Source organism: Podarcis bocagei, assembly GCF_964188305.1.
Source record: "Podarcis bocagei genome assembly, chromosome: 2".
Classification (NCBI taxonomy): Eukaryota; Metazoa; Chordata; class Lepidosauria; order Squamata; family Lacertidae; genus Podarcis; species Podarcis bocagei.
In genome coordinates, this window is record NC_138126.1 from 14,412,112 (window position 1) to 14,428,588 (window position 16,477).

General features: G+C 43.5%; 1 protein-coding gene across 1 annotated transcript in view; it reads right to left on the reverse strand.

The window, feature by feature from the left end:
- Positions 1–631: 631 nt before the first annotated feature.
- LOC308579773 (uncharacterized protein) overlaps positions 632–16,477 on the reverse strand; it is a 34,828-nt gene continuing 18,982 nt past the window's right edge. The window contains exons 9-17 of the mRNA XM_081180706.1: positions 10,452–10,887; positions 9,952–10,047; positions 9,131–9,361; positions 8,402–8,424; positions 7,484–7,602; positions 4,550–4,582; positions 3,462–3,593; positions 1,137–2,023; positions 632–839 (exon numbers count right to left, since the gene is read on the reverse strand). Coding sequence (XP_081036832.1) covers positions 1,506–2,023; positions 3,462–3,593; positions 4,550–4,582; positions 7,484–7,602; positions 8,402–8,424; positions 9,131–9,361; positions 9,952–10,047; positions 10,452–10,887 — 1,588 coding nt within the window. The 3' untranslated portion in view covers positions 632–839; positions 1,137–1,505. The remainder of the gene's footprint in view (positions 840–1,136; positions 2,024–3,461; positions 3,594–4,549; positions 4,583–7,483; positions 7,603–8,401; positions 8,425–9,130; positions 9,362–9,951; positions 10,048–10,451; positions 10,888–16,477) is intronic.

Sequence of the window (16,477 nt, forward strand, 5' to 3'; positions counted from 1 at the left end):
AGCTGTCTGCGGACAAACACCGGCTCCCTCGGCCAATAAAGCAAGATGAGCGCCGCAACCCCAGAGTCGGTCACGACTGGACCTAATGGTCAGGGGTCCCTTTACCTTTAAGCTCCATAAGAAGCAACACAAGATGAATAACAACAAGAAAATCCACACTAAAATCCAGCAAGAAGAAACACACAAAAATTCTAAGAATTAGGATGTATTAAACTAGTATGATTAAAAAGTCTAGGAGAACAAGGAAGTTCACCTGGGGGGGGGGGGGATTCTTCTTTGGGGAGTATCCCATAAATCGGAGGGGGGGGGTTACCACAGACCATAGCTGTCAACTTTTCCCTTTTCTTGCGAGGAATCCTATTCGGAATAAGTGAATTTCCCTTTTTTTAAAAAAGGGAAACGTTGACAGCTATGCCGCAGAGGTCTCAATGTGAATTGTAGGGAGTGTGGTTCCTTCAAGAAACTGCTTGACTGCAGTTCCCATCATGCTGCAGCCTGACCCCTGGCCAAGCTGGCTAGGGCTGATGAGAGCAGGAGGCCAGAGACATCAGACATTTGTAAACTGCTTATTTTGCACAATCAAGCAATGTATACATTTAACAAAAAATAATAACAAATTGACTACTCATGATAAAGAGAACCTAGTTTACTGGCAAACATGAAGGCAGCAATCCTATGTGCAATTAGCTAGGAGGAAGTTATAATGAATTCAAGGAAATGTACCTTGTTAAGTGTGGACAGGAGAAACTGTGTTCATTGAATGGGCTGAGGATGGGGCCTTGCCTCTCTTTATTTCCCTCCTGTCTGAAGTCTACAAAGCAATGAGCAATGGTATTTTGCTCTTTCCTTTTTTTTAATCTGCCAAGCTAACAATTTTCCAGATTTATTTGCAAATTCAAAGTTCCTTTCTCTCATTCTTTTAATGTTCCATTCTACTTCTCTATTTATTATCATTGCAAATTGTGCTTGTAATGCTTTGATGTTCAGTTTGATTTTTTTATCTTCAGGTCTGGTAACCAATTTCTTCTCATTTTCCATTATTTGTTTTAAGATTTCTTTTTCCCCCTTTTCTCTGAGTTTATTTTTGATTGAGTTCTGTTGAATAAAGAAGCCTCTCATGAACAATCACTGTTAACGTCGGAGGAGGGATTATTTTGTAGTGATCAACTCCTGTAGTCTAATAATGTCCGCATCTAAATTGCTGGTGGTGGTCTTGTGGGCAGGTGGAGAGGCAAAAATTGAAACCAGGGCTGACAGTGATGGAAACTGAACCCCTTTAAAAAATAGATTCCAGGGGACTGTTAAGTGTAAACGGCCTCCTTAAGAACTAAATGACAGTGGGGAATTCTGGGGAAGGGAATGAAAAAGCAAAACCCGTTTTTTCTATTTCTACCAATTGTGACAGGAGTGAACCCTCCCCCAACGGCTAATAAGTGTTTGCCTTATAGAGCAACCATTCCGGTCTGGAAAGAAACTCTGCCTGAGTGTGTGACGCAGTTGTCTCCTCAGGCAATTTTGAGGTGGGTTTTCTCTCCCCACAGATAGAAGAAAGGGAGGAGGGTCTCTCCAGAGAATGAGGCTCCTGAAAACGTGTAGAGAGGGGCTCCTGAATCAGCATTGAGAAAAGTCACTTCCCCTGCTTCATAATTTAGAAACACTTGGATCCTCTTGAGCTCCCCTCTCAAGAAGAGAAAAGGGACATCAGGCGGGTCAAAGGCCTTGTACTCTCCTCCCCACCTCCCCACAGCCCAGATCCCTTCCTCAGAACTTAAGTGAAAGGAGCCCTTTCTCCTCAGTGACTTCCTGGTGACCCCCACTGCCCATTCTCCCTCTCTTTCCACAATGACCTCCCAAAAATGCCTGCCTGCTGCAAATCCCTCCCTTCCCAGCACGGAAATAACTGTGTCGAATCTCTCGGGGTTGTCGGGCAGGTCTTGACGCGGGGCTCCCAACCTCACGCTTTTGCGATCCTCGGAGAGGGCAAGAATACGATTAGCCGTGTCTGGATCCAGAGTGACATTTGCTGTTTTGAGGGAAGGTGAGGAAAAGGGAAGAGAGGCAGAATGAGCTGAGACAGAGATGGACATCCTGATAATAATAATAATAACAATAACAATAATAATAATAATAATAATAATAATAATAATAATAATAATAATAATTTTTTATTTATATCCCGCCCTCCCCAGCCAAAGCCGGGCTCGGAGCGGCTAACAACAGTAAAAATAACACAGTTTACATAAAATCACAATCAATTAATTGAAATACATTCTAAAATCAATTCATTCTAAAAACAATTCAGAATCAATTAATGGCAACCATTGGGCTACAGTTCTGTGAGGATTACCGAAGGAGGGGGTCAGACTGTAACGTGGCCAAAGGCCTGGTGGAACAGCTCTGTCTTGCAGGCCCTGCGGAAATATGTCAAGTCCGCAGGGCCTTAGTCTCTTGTGACAGAGCGTTCCACCAGATCGGAGCCATATCCGAGAAAGCCCTGGCTCTAGTTGAGGCCAGCCTAACCTCTCTGTGGCCTGGGACCTTCAAGATGTTTTTATTTGAAGACCGTCAGGTCCTCCATGGGGCATACCAGGAGAGGCGGTCCCATAGGTACGAGGGTCCTAGGCCGTATAGGGCTTTAAAGGTTAAAACCAGCACCTTAAACCTGATCCTGTACTCCACCGGGAACCAGTGCAGCTGGTATAGCACCGGGTGAATGTGATCCCGCAGCGAGGACCCCGTAAGGAGTTTCGCCGCGGCATTCTGCACATGCTGGAGTTTCTGGGTCAGTCTCAAGGGCAGCCCCATGAAGAGTGAGTTACAAAAATCAAGTTTGGAGGTGACCGTCGCGTGGATCACAGTGGCTAGGTCACGACGAGAAAGGTAAGAAGCCAACTGCTTAGCTTGGTGGAGATGAAAAAATGCCGCCTTTGCTATAGCTGCAATCTGCACCTCCATGGAAAGGGAGGTGTCGAAGATTACACCCAAACTCTTAATGGATGGTGCTGGCACTAATTGCACCCCCGCAAGAGATGGGAGTTGCCCCCCCCCAATCCCATATCATCCCGATCCAGCCAAAGGACCTCTGATCCAAGACAGATGCCAGGAACCAGTTTCCCTCTCAAATCTATAAGACTTAAGCAAATATGAGGTGGGTTTTATTTCTCCACAGTCAAAGTGTGTGGGGGGGGATGGAGAGTCACACCAGAGAATGAAAATGCACAGATCAGCATTAAATAAAAACACCTTCCCTCCATAATTCAGAGTTACTCAGATTCAGTTGGGCTTCCCATTCAGGGACAGCAGAGGACCACCGGGCAGGTTGAAGGTCCTGTACTCACCTCCCAACTTCCCCACAGCCCAGATCTCTCCCTCAGGACTTGAGTCCTTTCCTATCACAGACTTCCTGATGATCCCCACAGCCCATCCTTCCCCAAAATGTGTGGCTCCTGTGAATCCCTTACATTTCAGCGCAGAATGGAGAAGGTTGAGTCTCTCAGGATTGTTCAACAGGTCTTGACTTTTGTGTCCGCATTTCACATGTTTACGATCCTCGGAGGGATGAGCTGCTGCTTTCTGACCCATAGTGATGTTTGCTGTTGAAGGGCAGGGGGGCAGGGGAGAGATGAAGAAAAAGAGAAGAGAGGAAGAATCAGCTGGTGTCGTGATCCAAGAAACACCCCAGGAAGCACATTCCCTCTCAAATCAACAGGATTTCCTGGCACTGCATTTAGGATTGGGGGAGCCATCTTTTGCTTCCTGACTTTGCTCACAATAAAAACCTTTCCTTTTGGATTTCAAATCAGGGGTTTGTTCTTTGTATTCCACGTATTTATATTCTGTCCTGGTAGTTTGGGACAAGAAAGAAAACTGTCCGGAAAACATTTACTCAGCTTTCCTGTGTGAGAGAAGAGCAGAATATGCGACAATTCACCCACTTTTCACCATTTTGGATTTCTGCGAGGGGGCAAGCAGGTAAGCATCGAACAGCCATAAAATCTTTATTTCCTCACTATGGTTAGAGGAGGGGACAGTATCAGTTTAGACCCATCAGTTAATTCTGGCTCAAGTGGAGACAGAATTAGGGGTATCAATGTGGATCAATAATTATGAAAACAATAGTGAATTTTGACTTCATAATTTGCAACTGAGCTTTCTACAAGGTCACTTTTCTGTGTAAGAAATGTAGTGGTGTTTTGAACCTTATTGCATTTTGAATCTTATTACAGGATTAATGCTATATCTGTCAGGGCACTCCTTTTATTCTGTGCATTTTTTGTTTCATTAATTTATTTATTTCACAAAAAATTATGTACCACTTTAAAATACCTCAAACTGGTTTACAAAAAAGATAAAATAAAATTATCGCTAAAAAATATTTCAACAGTAATTTAAAACATACAAAAAGTAAAAACTACAGTTGTACATATGAATAATCTAAACATTGCTATAGTGCTACAAAGCTATTGATGGATCTAAAGTCTGCAGGACAGGCTGTTTAAGCCCCATGAAATACCACTCCCCAGGCTCCCCTGTGAATTTGGTATTTTACCTTTCCAAAGCTGCTGTCTGAGTAACTGGGCATCTGAAGAAGCAAAAAGATACAAAGCTTTAGCATGACAGTGTTGTACCTCAAATAAACCTCGTTACTAAAATATCATTTCATAACCATAGCATCTATTGTGTCTTTAATACTAAGTAGTAGAGCAAACAATTTAAAAAAAGAAAAAGGAAATCATATGAAGAATAGATTAAAAAAATCAAACTATCAAAACCAGAAAAGGCGAACCTGCAAGTCTAGAGGGGAAAAACATGTGAGGCACTATATTAAAAAACACCTTAAAATCCTTCAGCATCCATCACTGTAGTTCATTCCTGAATTAGCTGACTGTTGTGGAGGACTGAAGGATCATCAGAACAATGCCAATCTTTTAAAAGGGCACAGAGGACAACTGGATGCAGATTAACATCTGCTCCTATGAAACTGGTGAAAAAAATAGCTGAAGTTGGAATGGTTAGACACCTGTATTCTTGGGGTTTATCCCTGTCTTAGGGGTACTGTTAAACATAGTGATATATCAAACTTGTGGAGTGTTGCGTTTGCAAAGTAAAGGAAGGATTGAACTCTGATTAATAAGAATACACACCGAGACTTGAACCAGCAAGACTCTGGGAAGGGTGCATATAATTGTGTCTCTCTGTGCTTGTCTGTTCTCCGCAGCACCTGGCCCAGGCCGTTTTTATTCACAAAAGAACTTTTTACAGTGTGTTCGTAAGAACCAATCAGATTTCTTCTGAGCATTTCCACAAACCCATGTGGGGACAAGTTAAACTACTAAAACTAATTAAGCACAAATATTTCTGTGGTAAATAAGTTGAGAACTACAAAGAAGAGTATCTGGCAACCCCTGGAGGTAATAAACAATCAATACACATAATAAGGAGGATGGCCAGAAAGACCAGATCACTACCACCTTCATGTGAGATCTGTTTCCTGGCTCCAAGATTAACATCTTAAGATTATATATAAGAAACTACATTAAAGAACTTGCCCACTATCTTTTATGGCCCAGGATGCCTGCCTGGCGAAGCAACAGCTGTGTACTGCTGTGTACGTGACATGAGGAGAGAGAAATGGTCAGCAGAGTCAAAAGGGCATGAAAAGGGCATGAATGTAGAATCTTATGGGGTTTAATCAGAAATTATCGTCAATATATCAAACCCAGTCAACACAATGCTTTCATCGTGGACACAATGGCTTGATGTATGTTTTATAATTCCTCATGGTAATCCCATCTGACCCCTACAGTGGAGGAAAAATCAGCAGAGCTCTCATGCAACTAGAGGTCCTGCCTTACCAAACTTTTGAAATTATTTCAGACTGTTAACAAACATTTAGGCAGAGGTTGTTATTATTCATGCTCTGACCCTCCGATCTTGCAAGATTTTGGGAACTCTCGAGGTATTATTTTTTAAAAATATTTTTATTAAATTTTCTGTTTTACAATTTCAGATAAACATTTTACATACTTAAGATATCAAGGAATTCCCTTCTTCTACTTCCATGGTTCAATTTACATATATCCCTGCATATTTTACAAAAACTATACCAATCAGTTTTCCATTATTACATCCATCAAAACTTATTTACATTGTTGAATTTATCTTAATGCTGCCAGAGTTTTCAGCTGTACACATTTATTTCCCATATATTCAATAAAGGTTTCCCAATCTTCTCCAAATGTACGTTCTTCTTGTTCTCTTATTCTACATGTTAAGCCTGCAAGTTGTGCATATTCTGTCAACTTAAGTCGCCAATCTTATTTAGTTGAACTCTTGAGGTATTAAGATGGTTGCCTCCCTACATTTGGCAGCTGCAGGTGGAAATCTAAGGAGGAGATGGCTCAGGATGTTACTCCACTGCTGGGAGACAACAAGGCTAAGTCAGCAGCAGAGGAACTAGGTGATTGTTGATGCCCTTTTCAATGCCCTTCCAGATGGTAAAACCCAAGCAGAGTTTGAGAACCTCCAAAAGGACCTCTCCAGATTGTGTTGATGGGCAAAAAATTGAAAGGAAGTTACTGTATAATTGTAAACCAATGAACAGCAGAGTAGAAAATCCTGGCTTTACTATAGATCCTGGTGCCTTTATTTGTGGTGGCCAAGATACAGTACAGTCATACCTCGGGATAAATGTGCTTCAGAATAAGTATTTTTGGGTTGCGCTCCGCAGCGACCTGGAAGTAACAGAGAGCGTTACTTCCGGGTTTTGCCACTTGCGCAGATGGTCAAAATGACGTCACGCGCATGCGCGGAAGTGGCAAAATGTGACCCACACAGTTGTGCCTTACATTCTCTTCAGGATGCGAACGGGGCTCCGGAATGGATCCCGTTCGCATCGCGAGGTACCACTATACAGTCGTACCTTGGATCCCAAACACCCTGGTACTTGGACGTTTTGGCTCCCAAACACTGCAAACCCAGAAGTAAGTGTGTTTGTGAACATTCTTTGGAACCTGAACGTCTGATGGGGCTTCTGCGGCTTATGATTGACTGCAGGAGTTTCCTGCGCTTTGGTTTCCAAATGTTTTGGAAGTTGAATGGATTCCATTCAACTCCCGAGGCACCACTATATATCTCCCACCAGCACCCCTGTGCCCCATGAGTGACAATTAGTATCATTATTTATTAAATTTGTATACCGCCGTATACCCTTAGGTCTCAGAGCTGTTCATAAGATAAAAACACAGTATAAAAACACAAAATCAAGACAAAAACAACCCAATAACCCCAACACATTTCAAAAGGGCATTGGATGTCAATCAGCCAATGTATATGGGGCATTCTGGGGGAAGCTAGTGGCAGCAATGCCACCAAGAAGGAAGAGATGATTGTGCTACCCTGTCTGTGGCCAAAACAGAATACAATGAGAGCTATGGACTAATATAATGCCCGGGGTAAAATCATCACAGCCATTCTTCTATACCTTTGAATTGCTTCACAACACCCTCCAGAAGTGGATTTATGTCACAAAATTCCAAGATCCCCCTCTTCAGCTCTTGAGGGAAAGCAGCTGAATTCTCCAATCTCTCTCTTTGCTCATACCTGGTGAAGAAAAACAACGGGGCACAGAGTAGAGGAGGTTTTGCACATCTCGCCATTCCAGTGTGTGATGGGATCCTTGACAAGAGTGTCAGCCGTGCCAGTCCTAAAATCCACAAGAGCATCTAGGATTTCATCAGATTCCCTAAATCTCTATGTCTGAAACATCTCCCCAATGTTTAAATGCTATCAGCTAGTAAATAGGTAAAGGGTAAAGGGACCCCTGACCATTAGGTCCACTCGTGACCGACTCTGGGGTTGCGGCGCTCATCTCGCTTTCCTGGCCAAGGGAGCCAGCTACAGCTTCCGGGTCATGTGGCCAGCATGACTAAGCCGCTTCTGGCGAACCAGAGCAGCGCACAGAAACACCGTTTACCTTCCTGCCAGAGCGGTACCTATTTATCTACTTGCACTTTGACGTGTTTCGAACTGCTAGGTTGGCAGGAGCAGAGACCGAGCAATAGGAGCTCACCCCGTTGCGGGGATTCGAATCGCCAAACTTCTAATTGGCAAGTTCTAGGCTCTGTGGTTTAACCCATAGCGCCACCCGCGTCCCCAGCTAGTAGATACCTACGTTAAAAACCTGCCAGGCACAACTCACACCCAAACTCTCAACAAGGATGAAATGTCTCAACACTTTTTCTTTCCCACCCCTAGAGGGGCACAATTTCAACACTGTATGGTGTGGCATCCCACAGTCTCTCCCCCAGGAGGCCCTCAAAGACCAGTTTCCATCTACTTTCCTCTTGGGACCTTCCTTTCCACACAGTGATGCTAATGAAAATGAGCAGGATCCACTTACCTCTGCAAAGTCCTTCGCATGTCCTAGAAGGGAAAAGAGAATGGATTTCACTGTCTACCACAGGCCGCTGTACAAAGACCCTCTTCATATCCTGGAATGGATGCCCTCTGGCCCATTCTATCAATTTTATTTTTCCAATTTCAATTTTTCCAAATTCAAGCCCTGCTCTGTGTCCCATCGGACGACAGTCCATGCTGCCCAACTTCTCAGCTCCGTTTTAGGCAAATCTACATGCATAGTGAAGGTGATTACCCCAGAAACTGTGGTGTGGAATAGAAGAAAACTTTGGTCAAGAGACTAGCTCATGACTAAAATAGGCCCAAATGCCAGTACAGAACTGAGAGGAAAGGATAAATCAGAAAATTTTGGGTGTGAATTTAGATCAGAGAGAGAGGGGGGGGGACTTTTCCTTAACTTTATTTTTCTTTAGCTCTAAGGTAGCCAGAGAACAGCCTCTGGGAAGATCAACACAGGGCACAAAGGCAGCACTGCCAGGCTGGAAGGAGTTAGCAGGCAAATCCTCAGCAAAAGGCAGAAAACAGCATCTGTTTCCATCAACAGAAAATTAGGTTCTCTAGTCTGCAGTAATGTGAGCAAACCATCCCAGTTCTCTTGGATGCTCCTGCACACAAGAGACTTGATTAGAGACACTATAAACTGAGGAAGATAAAGGTTTGAGGGAACCTTGCCCTGATGTGGAGCTATTTACTGTTTCTGCCACAGTCTTACCTGCAGGAGTTGAATCGCTGGCTTCTCACTTTTCTCCTTCATCTCCTTGATGATATTTTCAAGAGAGGAGAGTTTTCCGGAAAGTCTGGTCAGGTGCTCATCCCTTTTCCTTGCAATGTCCTTCTCCGCCTCTTCAATCTGATTCAGTAGTTGTTTTTCTTGCTCTTCCAGAAACTGGTGCAGTTGTCTAAACATCTCCACTGCCTTCTGCCTCTCAGTTGCTGTTAATTTCTGCAAGAAGCATATAGAAAGAGGAAAAGAGGAGGCAGAAATAAGAACTTGGTCAGCTTCTACAACATTAGGAGAGTTATGAGATTTCCATAGGAAGGGCATGTCTGACTGTTTCTAGGCATGAAATCAACATCCACCATAATCAGAGATAAAAAATGTTCAGCCAGTCCCCGTGGACACAAAACGCTCTTTCCTTAGTTTAGACTGGCAACTTTCATTTCATAGAAATGGCAGAGGCTAACTAACATGTTTATTTTAAAGTCGCAGGGCTGCTGATTCCCTGCTTTGTAAGGCATTTCTTCATGAAAATAATATAGAAAATGAATTATATTAGGGGAAATTGCTTTGCCAAAATAAGTATAGAACACACATGGAAATTCACACTAAAATACTGGTGAATTTTATTTAGGATGTTTTTTTAAAAAACAACAGCAACATGCAAACTGATGTGGAAATTGTGTAGAACTGAACTGAAGATTGGAAAAATGAGAAATGGAGCGAAGCTTAAATGGACAGATTTTCCCATCCCTCCTCAGCCATGACTTGGATCTTCAAGTACTTCTTCCTATCCTATTAATAGCGACACTTACAAGGATGTCTTGGATTTTCTCCTCCACATCTGCTTGGTATACCAGAATAGCTTCTCTCTCTTTCCTCAGATTCTTCAGGTGGCTACAGATCAAGCCCTAAAGGGAAAACAAAAGCTCAGGTTTGAATGAGACCGACAGACACACACACACACACACACACACACACACACACACGAGTTGAATATCCTGCCTATTTCTAGTGGCCAGTGGTCCTGATATTAGCCTTTTTATGTAGCAATTGCTCTGACGTTCTAATCTTTGATATCTGATACTTAGCTTCTAGTTTTTGAAATCTGCCCTGACCTTTCTGGGCTTTTACCATCTTGGATCTGAATTGGGAGGTGGCGGGGAGGGAAGCAGTTGTCATGCAATTTACATAACAAACATCAGTCATGTAAGTAGTATTCATGCAACTGGTGTTCAGAAGCATTATAGCCTCAATGAATCCACAGTTATCCCCCCCCCCCGCGCCCCAATCAAGATCCACCTTGATTTCCTACCTTGTACTCCTCAGAAGCCTCCTCCAGGGGGATCACTTTGTGCCGTTCATGCTCCCTGGATCTGTCACACACCACACAAATGGGGGTTTCGTGGTCTTTGCAGAAGAGCTTCAGAAGCTCCTTGTGTTTTTCGCAGACTCTCTCCTTCTCCCCGCGAAGACTGAGCTTCTTGGTTATTTCCACAAAGTTAGCCAGCTGCCGATTGGGGATGAGATTCTTTGGCCGGACTGTTTGTCTGCAGTGAGGGCAGGAAGCTTGTGTGGCTCCCCCTCCCCAGCACTGGATCAGGCAGGATCGGCAGAAATTGTGCCCGCACTCTGCGATGGTCACTGGATCCCTGAAATACTCCAGGCAGATGGAGCAAGTGGCTTCATCGCAGAGATCCTTCACGGGGCTCTCAGCAGCAGCCATGGCGGAGAGACGGAGTTTAGTTTCACTTTCTCAGTTTTCACTCACTGGGCGTTTCCTTCCTGGAAATCGCTCAGATTCTCAGTGCTCACATGATTTGTGCGTGCGTGCAAGCTGGCAACCCTATGGAGTTGCTTAAAAGTTTCCAGAGTATTGTTTCAATTATTATATTGTTTTTAATGCTCTTATATTGTTGCATACTACCAGGATGTTTTATGAGAGGGCAATGTGAGAATACTCTCAGAAATTAATAAAATAAACGAAGTCATTGACGTCATGGAGCAACAGAGGCTGCTTCAAGAAAATCCATGTGCCCAAGGGAAAAGGTGTGTAGATGAGGATGGTTGTGGTTTTTAATTTTTACAATTAGCAACCATCCATATTTGTAAATGTAAACAAGTGAAAATGCTAGCAGGAGGGCCTTCTGGTGGTTCCCTCACTGTGAGGTTACAGGGAACCAGAAAGAAGGCCTTTTCAGTAGTGGCGCCCCCCCTGTGGAACACCCTCCCTTCAGATGTCAAGGAGATAAAGAACTACCTGACTTTTAAAATAAATCTCAAGGCAGCCCTGTTTAGGGAAGTTTTTAATGCTTGATGTTTTACCTTGTTTTGAGTGTTTTGTTGAGAGCCGCCCAGAGTGGATGGGGAAACCCAGCCAGATGAGTGGGGTAAAATTTTATTATTATTATTATTATTATTATTATTATTATTATTATTATTATTATTGGATTAAGGTAAATTCAACAGTATAAAGTAAAATCAGGTAATATAGAAAGGTTGTAATAGAATATGTCTTAATAATGGGAAAATTAAAAGAACCATGGAAGGAGAAGAAGGGAAGTCAATGAATGTATCATAATGGTGGATATGAAACTGAAAATTTCAATATAAATTATCATAAATTTGTTGCTGCTAGTAAAAGTCAAATGCTCCTGATATCCTCTGTCATGAAGCTGAGGAAGACATTGAAGTTACATATTGCATCTAGGATATGTTCAGCAACTTCTGGTCTCTTGTGAAAAGCCACATAGGGGACTGAGTGGGGCAGACATCTTAAGTTTGCTCCTAGAGTGACAACAGTGGCCAGTCTAGATAGGAATCAAGGCATCAGTTTCTCCAGAGAAAGTCACTTTCTCTTCTTGTGTGGGAGTACAAATGTTTTCTCCAAGTGGCACCTAAATAAGCACACCTGAGCTTGGTGGTATTTTGCTTTGTGAACATAAGTATCTTCTGCCATAGAGCCACAATTCTCAACGCCTGAGCCAGTCCTTCCACAGAAATACAACAAAATCAAATTTAAAATCAAAATAATTCTTAATCAGTGTGGATGTGTGGGTGGTTTAGCATCAATCCATGACTGATGCACTATAACTCCATCAACGATACGCTGCAGTACACACCCGCAAAAGCCCTCCAGTATAGAGGGCCCCTCAACAGCCTGCAAGGGAGGTTTTGGAGCTTTTCTTTAATACTGTTTCATCTTTTTGGCTTTCATATACCTCCCAAATAACCGTGTACTCTGGGTTGTCCATATATTAATATCAATAAAATGGAATATAACTGATTTAAAACCATCAATAGAAAAGTTGTACTAACAGCTACTACAACAATATAGTGTAAAACCATAAAAAGCGTAAGATCACAAACAATTCATACAGCACTAAAAACCAGCTAGAGAGAAAACAAAACTTATAAAGTATATAAAGTCATAATTATATAACCTCCAAGTGTCTCTATTTTCCAGGCACAGTCCTGGCTTTTGATTTGATCCTGGGATGTCCCTATTTTTCTCATCGGCGCTGCAGCTGATAAGCTTGGGAGGAGGATTAGCTGGCGCTTGTTCTGAGCAGTGGCAAGAATAGTGATGGCTGCAAGGGAGCATCCTATTGCCTCTACATGGCCGCCACTGCTGGCCTCATAGCATGTTGGACAAATTTGCCCCAGGAATCTTCCCCAGAGGGTCAATTGTTCTGTGAAAAGTAGGAATCTGACACCGAGATCAGGCCATACCAAAGTTTGTTTATTCTCGAGAAAGTGCTACAAGGGCAACTCCCCAGCTTGTGCTGTAAAGAGTCCTGTAATCACAGTCCTGTTTACATCATATATATTGGAGTGGGGGCAGGGAGTTTCAGTTGGCGAGGTAGTGAGAAATGTCCCTATTTTCATCTGAGAAATGTTGGAGGGTGTGATTGAATTATTAAAAGCAGTGCTTATTTTCCTGTTGGTTCTGAGGGGTATGCAGTACCAGCACCCCCACAAATGTTAAAACTGTGTCACTTACTGTAACAACTTCATGGTGAGTATTGGCACCTTCTTTTTTCTTTTAAGAAAGCACTAATTGAAAGCTGCGGCAGGGGTGAGGGGAGGGGGGAAAGATGCAGGTGATACTGAAAAGACCCTCTTTGGGGGAGCATTTCACATCTGGGGGGGGGCAAAGGGAAGACACCATGTGGGTGATTATAAAAGGGAGACATAGCCAAGTTGCTGGGCTACAACTCCCATCAACTCTGGATTCAGTGAGATTTGATAATAATGGAGCCAATCACGCACTTTATTTTTTAATTTTTCAAAGCTCTGTAGTTTCAATCTATCTCCCTCCTGTTCCAAGATTTCCCAATATTTCGGCCATTTGGCCTCCATATTGAGCTTTTTCTGAGCTTTTGCTTCCATTGGAGACAGCCACCTTGGGGTTCTTTTTCCAATAAATCCTTATATCTTATCCAAACATTAAACAAGGATTTTCTAACAATATGGTTTTTAAATGCTTTATGTGCTTTGACCTTATCGTACCACAGATATGCATGCCATCCAAATACGTTGTTAAATCCTTCCAAGTCCAACACATCAGTGTTTTCAGGAAGCAGCCATTCTCTCAGCCAGCAAAAGGCGGCTGATTCATAATAAAGTTTAAGGTCTGGCAGGGCAAATCCACCTCTTTCTTTAGCATCTGTTAGTATCTTAAATTTTATTCGAGGTTTCTTGCCCTGCCAGACAAATTTTGAAATATCTCTCTGCCACTTCTTGAAACAATCCATTCTATCAATAATTTGCAGTGCTTGAAACAAAAACAACATTCTAGGCAATACATTCATTTTTATCACACCAACATTGATAACTTCAAATTTGACCATATTTCTAAATCCTTTTTCACTTCCGTCCAACATTTTCATAATTATCCTTGAATAAATTCACATTTTTAGCTGTCATATTAACCCCTAAATATTTCACTTTCTTAACCAATATTAATCCTGTCTCTTTCTGGAACCTCTCTCTCTCAATCTCTGTTAGGTTTTTCTCTAGCACCTTAGTTTTCATTTTGTTCAACTTGAAACCTGCTACCTGGCCAAATTCTTGAATTAGTTCCAGTACTCTTTTAGTACTAGACTCTGGCTCCTGTAATGTCAATACCAAATCATCAGCAAATGCTTTCAATTTGTACTGTTTCGCTCTGACTTGTATACCTTTAACCAATTGGTCCCTTCTAATCATATTTAAAAGAACCTCTAGGACCGATATAAAGAGCAATGGAGAGATTGGGCAACCTTGTCGTGTTCCTTTCTCTATCTTAAATTCTTCTGTCACTACATTGTTCACAATTAACTTAGCCTTTTGTTCTGAATAAATTGCACCTATACCGTTTTCAAACCCTTGTAGATTTTTCTTCATAAAACTCCAGGAAATATTGTCGAAGGCTTTCTCCGCGTCCACAAATATAAGAACAGCTTTAGTATTAATATTCACTTGTAGTTTCTCCAAAATATTAATTATGTTCCTTGTATTGTCAGACAAATGTCTGCCCGGGAAAAAGCCCGCTTGATCTTTATGAATTCCTTTTGCTAACACCTTTTTCAATCTTTTAGCCAAAATATCTGCAAAAAATTTCTAATCCACATTAAGCAAAGATATGGGGCGGGAGTTCTTAAGCTGTGTCTTTTCAGATTCTGTTTTTGGTATAAGTGTAATATAGGCTTCCTTCCACGACTCTGGTGCCCTTTTCCCTTCCAGTATTTCAGTGTTTCCCAACCGGTGTTCCGCGGCACACTAGTGTGCCGCGAGACGTTGCCTGGTGTGCCGTGGGAGGGAGGCGGGCGAGTCGGGGGGCGAGAGGCGGGGCGGCGGCGGTATCTCCTGCTGGATGCAAATCCAAACATGGCGGGCGCCTCCCTCGCTCCTTTGTAGGCGGACCATCGAGAGAGAAAGAAAAGGAGGCGAAAGAGCGAGAGAAGGCGCCTGCGCGGAAAGAGGAGCGAGCAGTGCGCCTGCGCACCACGGCGCCCCAGTGCAGTGAAATTCCGTGAAGACGGGAGGGGGGGCTGGAAAAGAGAGAAAGGAAAGATTTTTCATTTTTTTTAAAAAAAAAAAGGAAGAGGGAAAGAAGAGAAAAAGCGGCAGAAGCTGAGGGGAAGGTTTCCGTGAGGGAGAGAGAGAGAGAGAGAGAGAGAGAGAAACGCGGGGCTGGCGGGACCCCTCCTCTTCCGCCACGCGTCGCCCGCCACCGCCTCAGAATCTCCTCAGGAGCGGCGGCGGCTGCTCCCCCTCGCCCCCTTCCTCCCCCCCAGCCCCCTCCCAACCCCCGGACGAGGGACGCAAGGCAGCGCCGCTGAGAGGACGGGAAGGCCCCCGGTGGCGGGGTCGGCTCGAGCAAGGAGGGGCGAGCGCTAGCCGGCTGGCTCTAGCCCGGCAAGTGGAGGAGGAGGAGGAGGAGCACGCTGTCGCTTCCACAGCGGCCGCCCCACACTCCCCTCCCCGGGCACCGGCGGGGAGAATGACGGAGCTCCAGTCCGCGCTGCTACTGCGGAGACAGCTGGCAGGTCGGTCCGTCCGTCGGTCGGGGCAAAACACACCACAGCGCAGGCAGAGGCAGGCAGGCCCGTCTCTCCCTGCCCCCCCTCGGACCTGACCGGCCTGGGGTTTGCACCCCAAACATTCATGTCCACCCCAGCTACACAAGCCACACCTTGCTCTCAGTTCGATCTGTCAAATAACTCATCTATCATTCACATAAAGAACCTAGTCTATCCTCAAACGTCAGAATGTACCTCCTCTCTAGCTTCCCCCACTTCATCTAGGCACTTTCAGCCCTTACTTAACCCACCCCAGCCTGCTTACTCTTCCTTCATTTGCTATAAAAACTAAATACAGAGAGAGACTGAGAGCTGTTGACGAAGAGCTACGTGTGTGTCTTTCTTCGATTCCAGCCAGAATATCAGCTTTGTCTTCAGCCAAACAGGCCCAGGTTGCGCACTGAATAAAGTATTTTATAATTTTTCATATTTCTGTTTACTTACTATTTCATAATAAAGTAATTATAAAATACTTTCTTTGTGTTTATTTGATTCCTATTAAAGAGAGTTACTTTATATATAGTCAATATAGGCACAGAGTTAATTTTTTAAACATTTTCTAATGGTGGTGTGCCTCGAGATTTTTTTCATGAAACAAGTGTGCCTTTGCCCAAAAAAGGTTGGGAAACACTGCAGTATTTCATTACAGACTTCCTGGAGGGATTGTTCTCCAGTAATCTATTAATCAATGTGGGCATTTTAACAGCTGGTGGAGATCCTGTCATGAGAGGAAGGTGAACAACAGAACCAGGATCACAGGGGGTGGTGCTGCGCT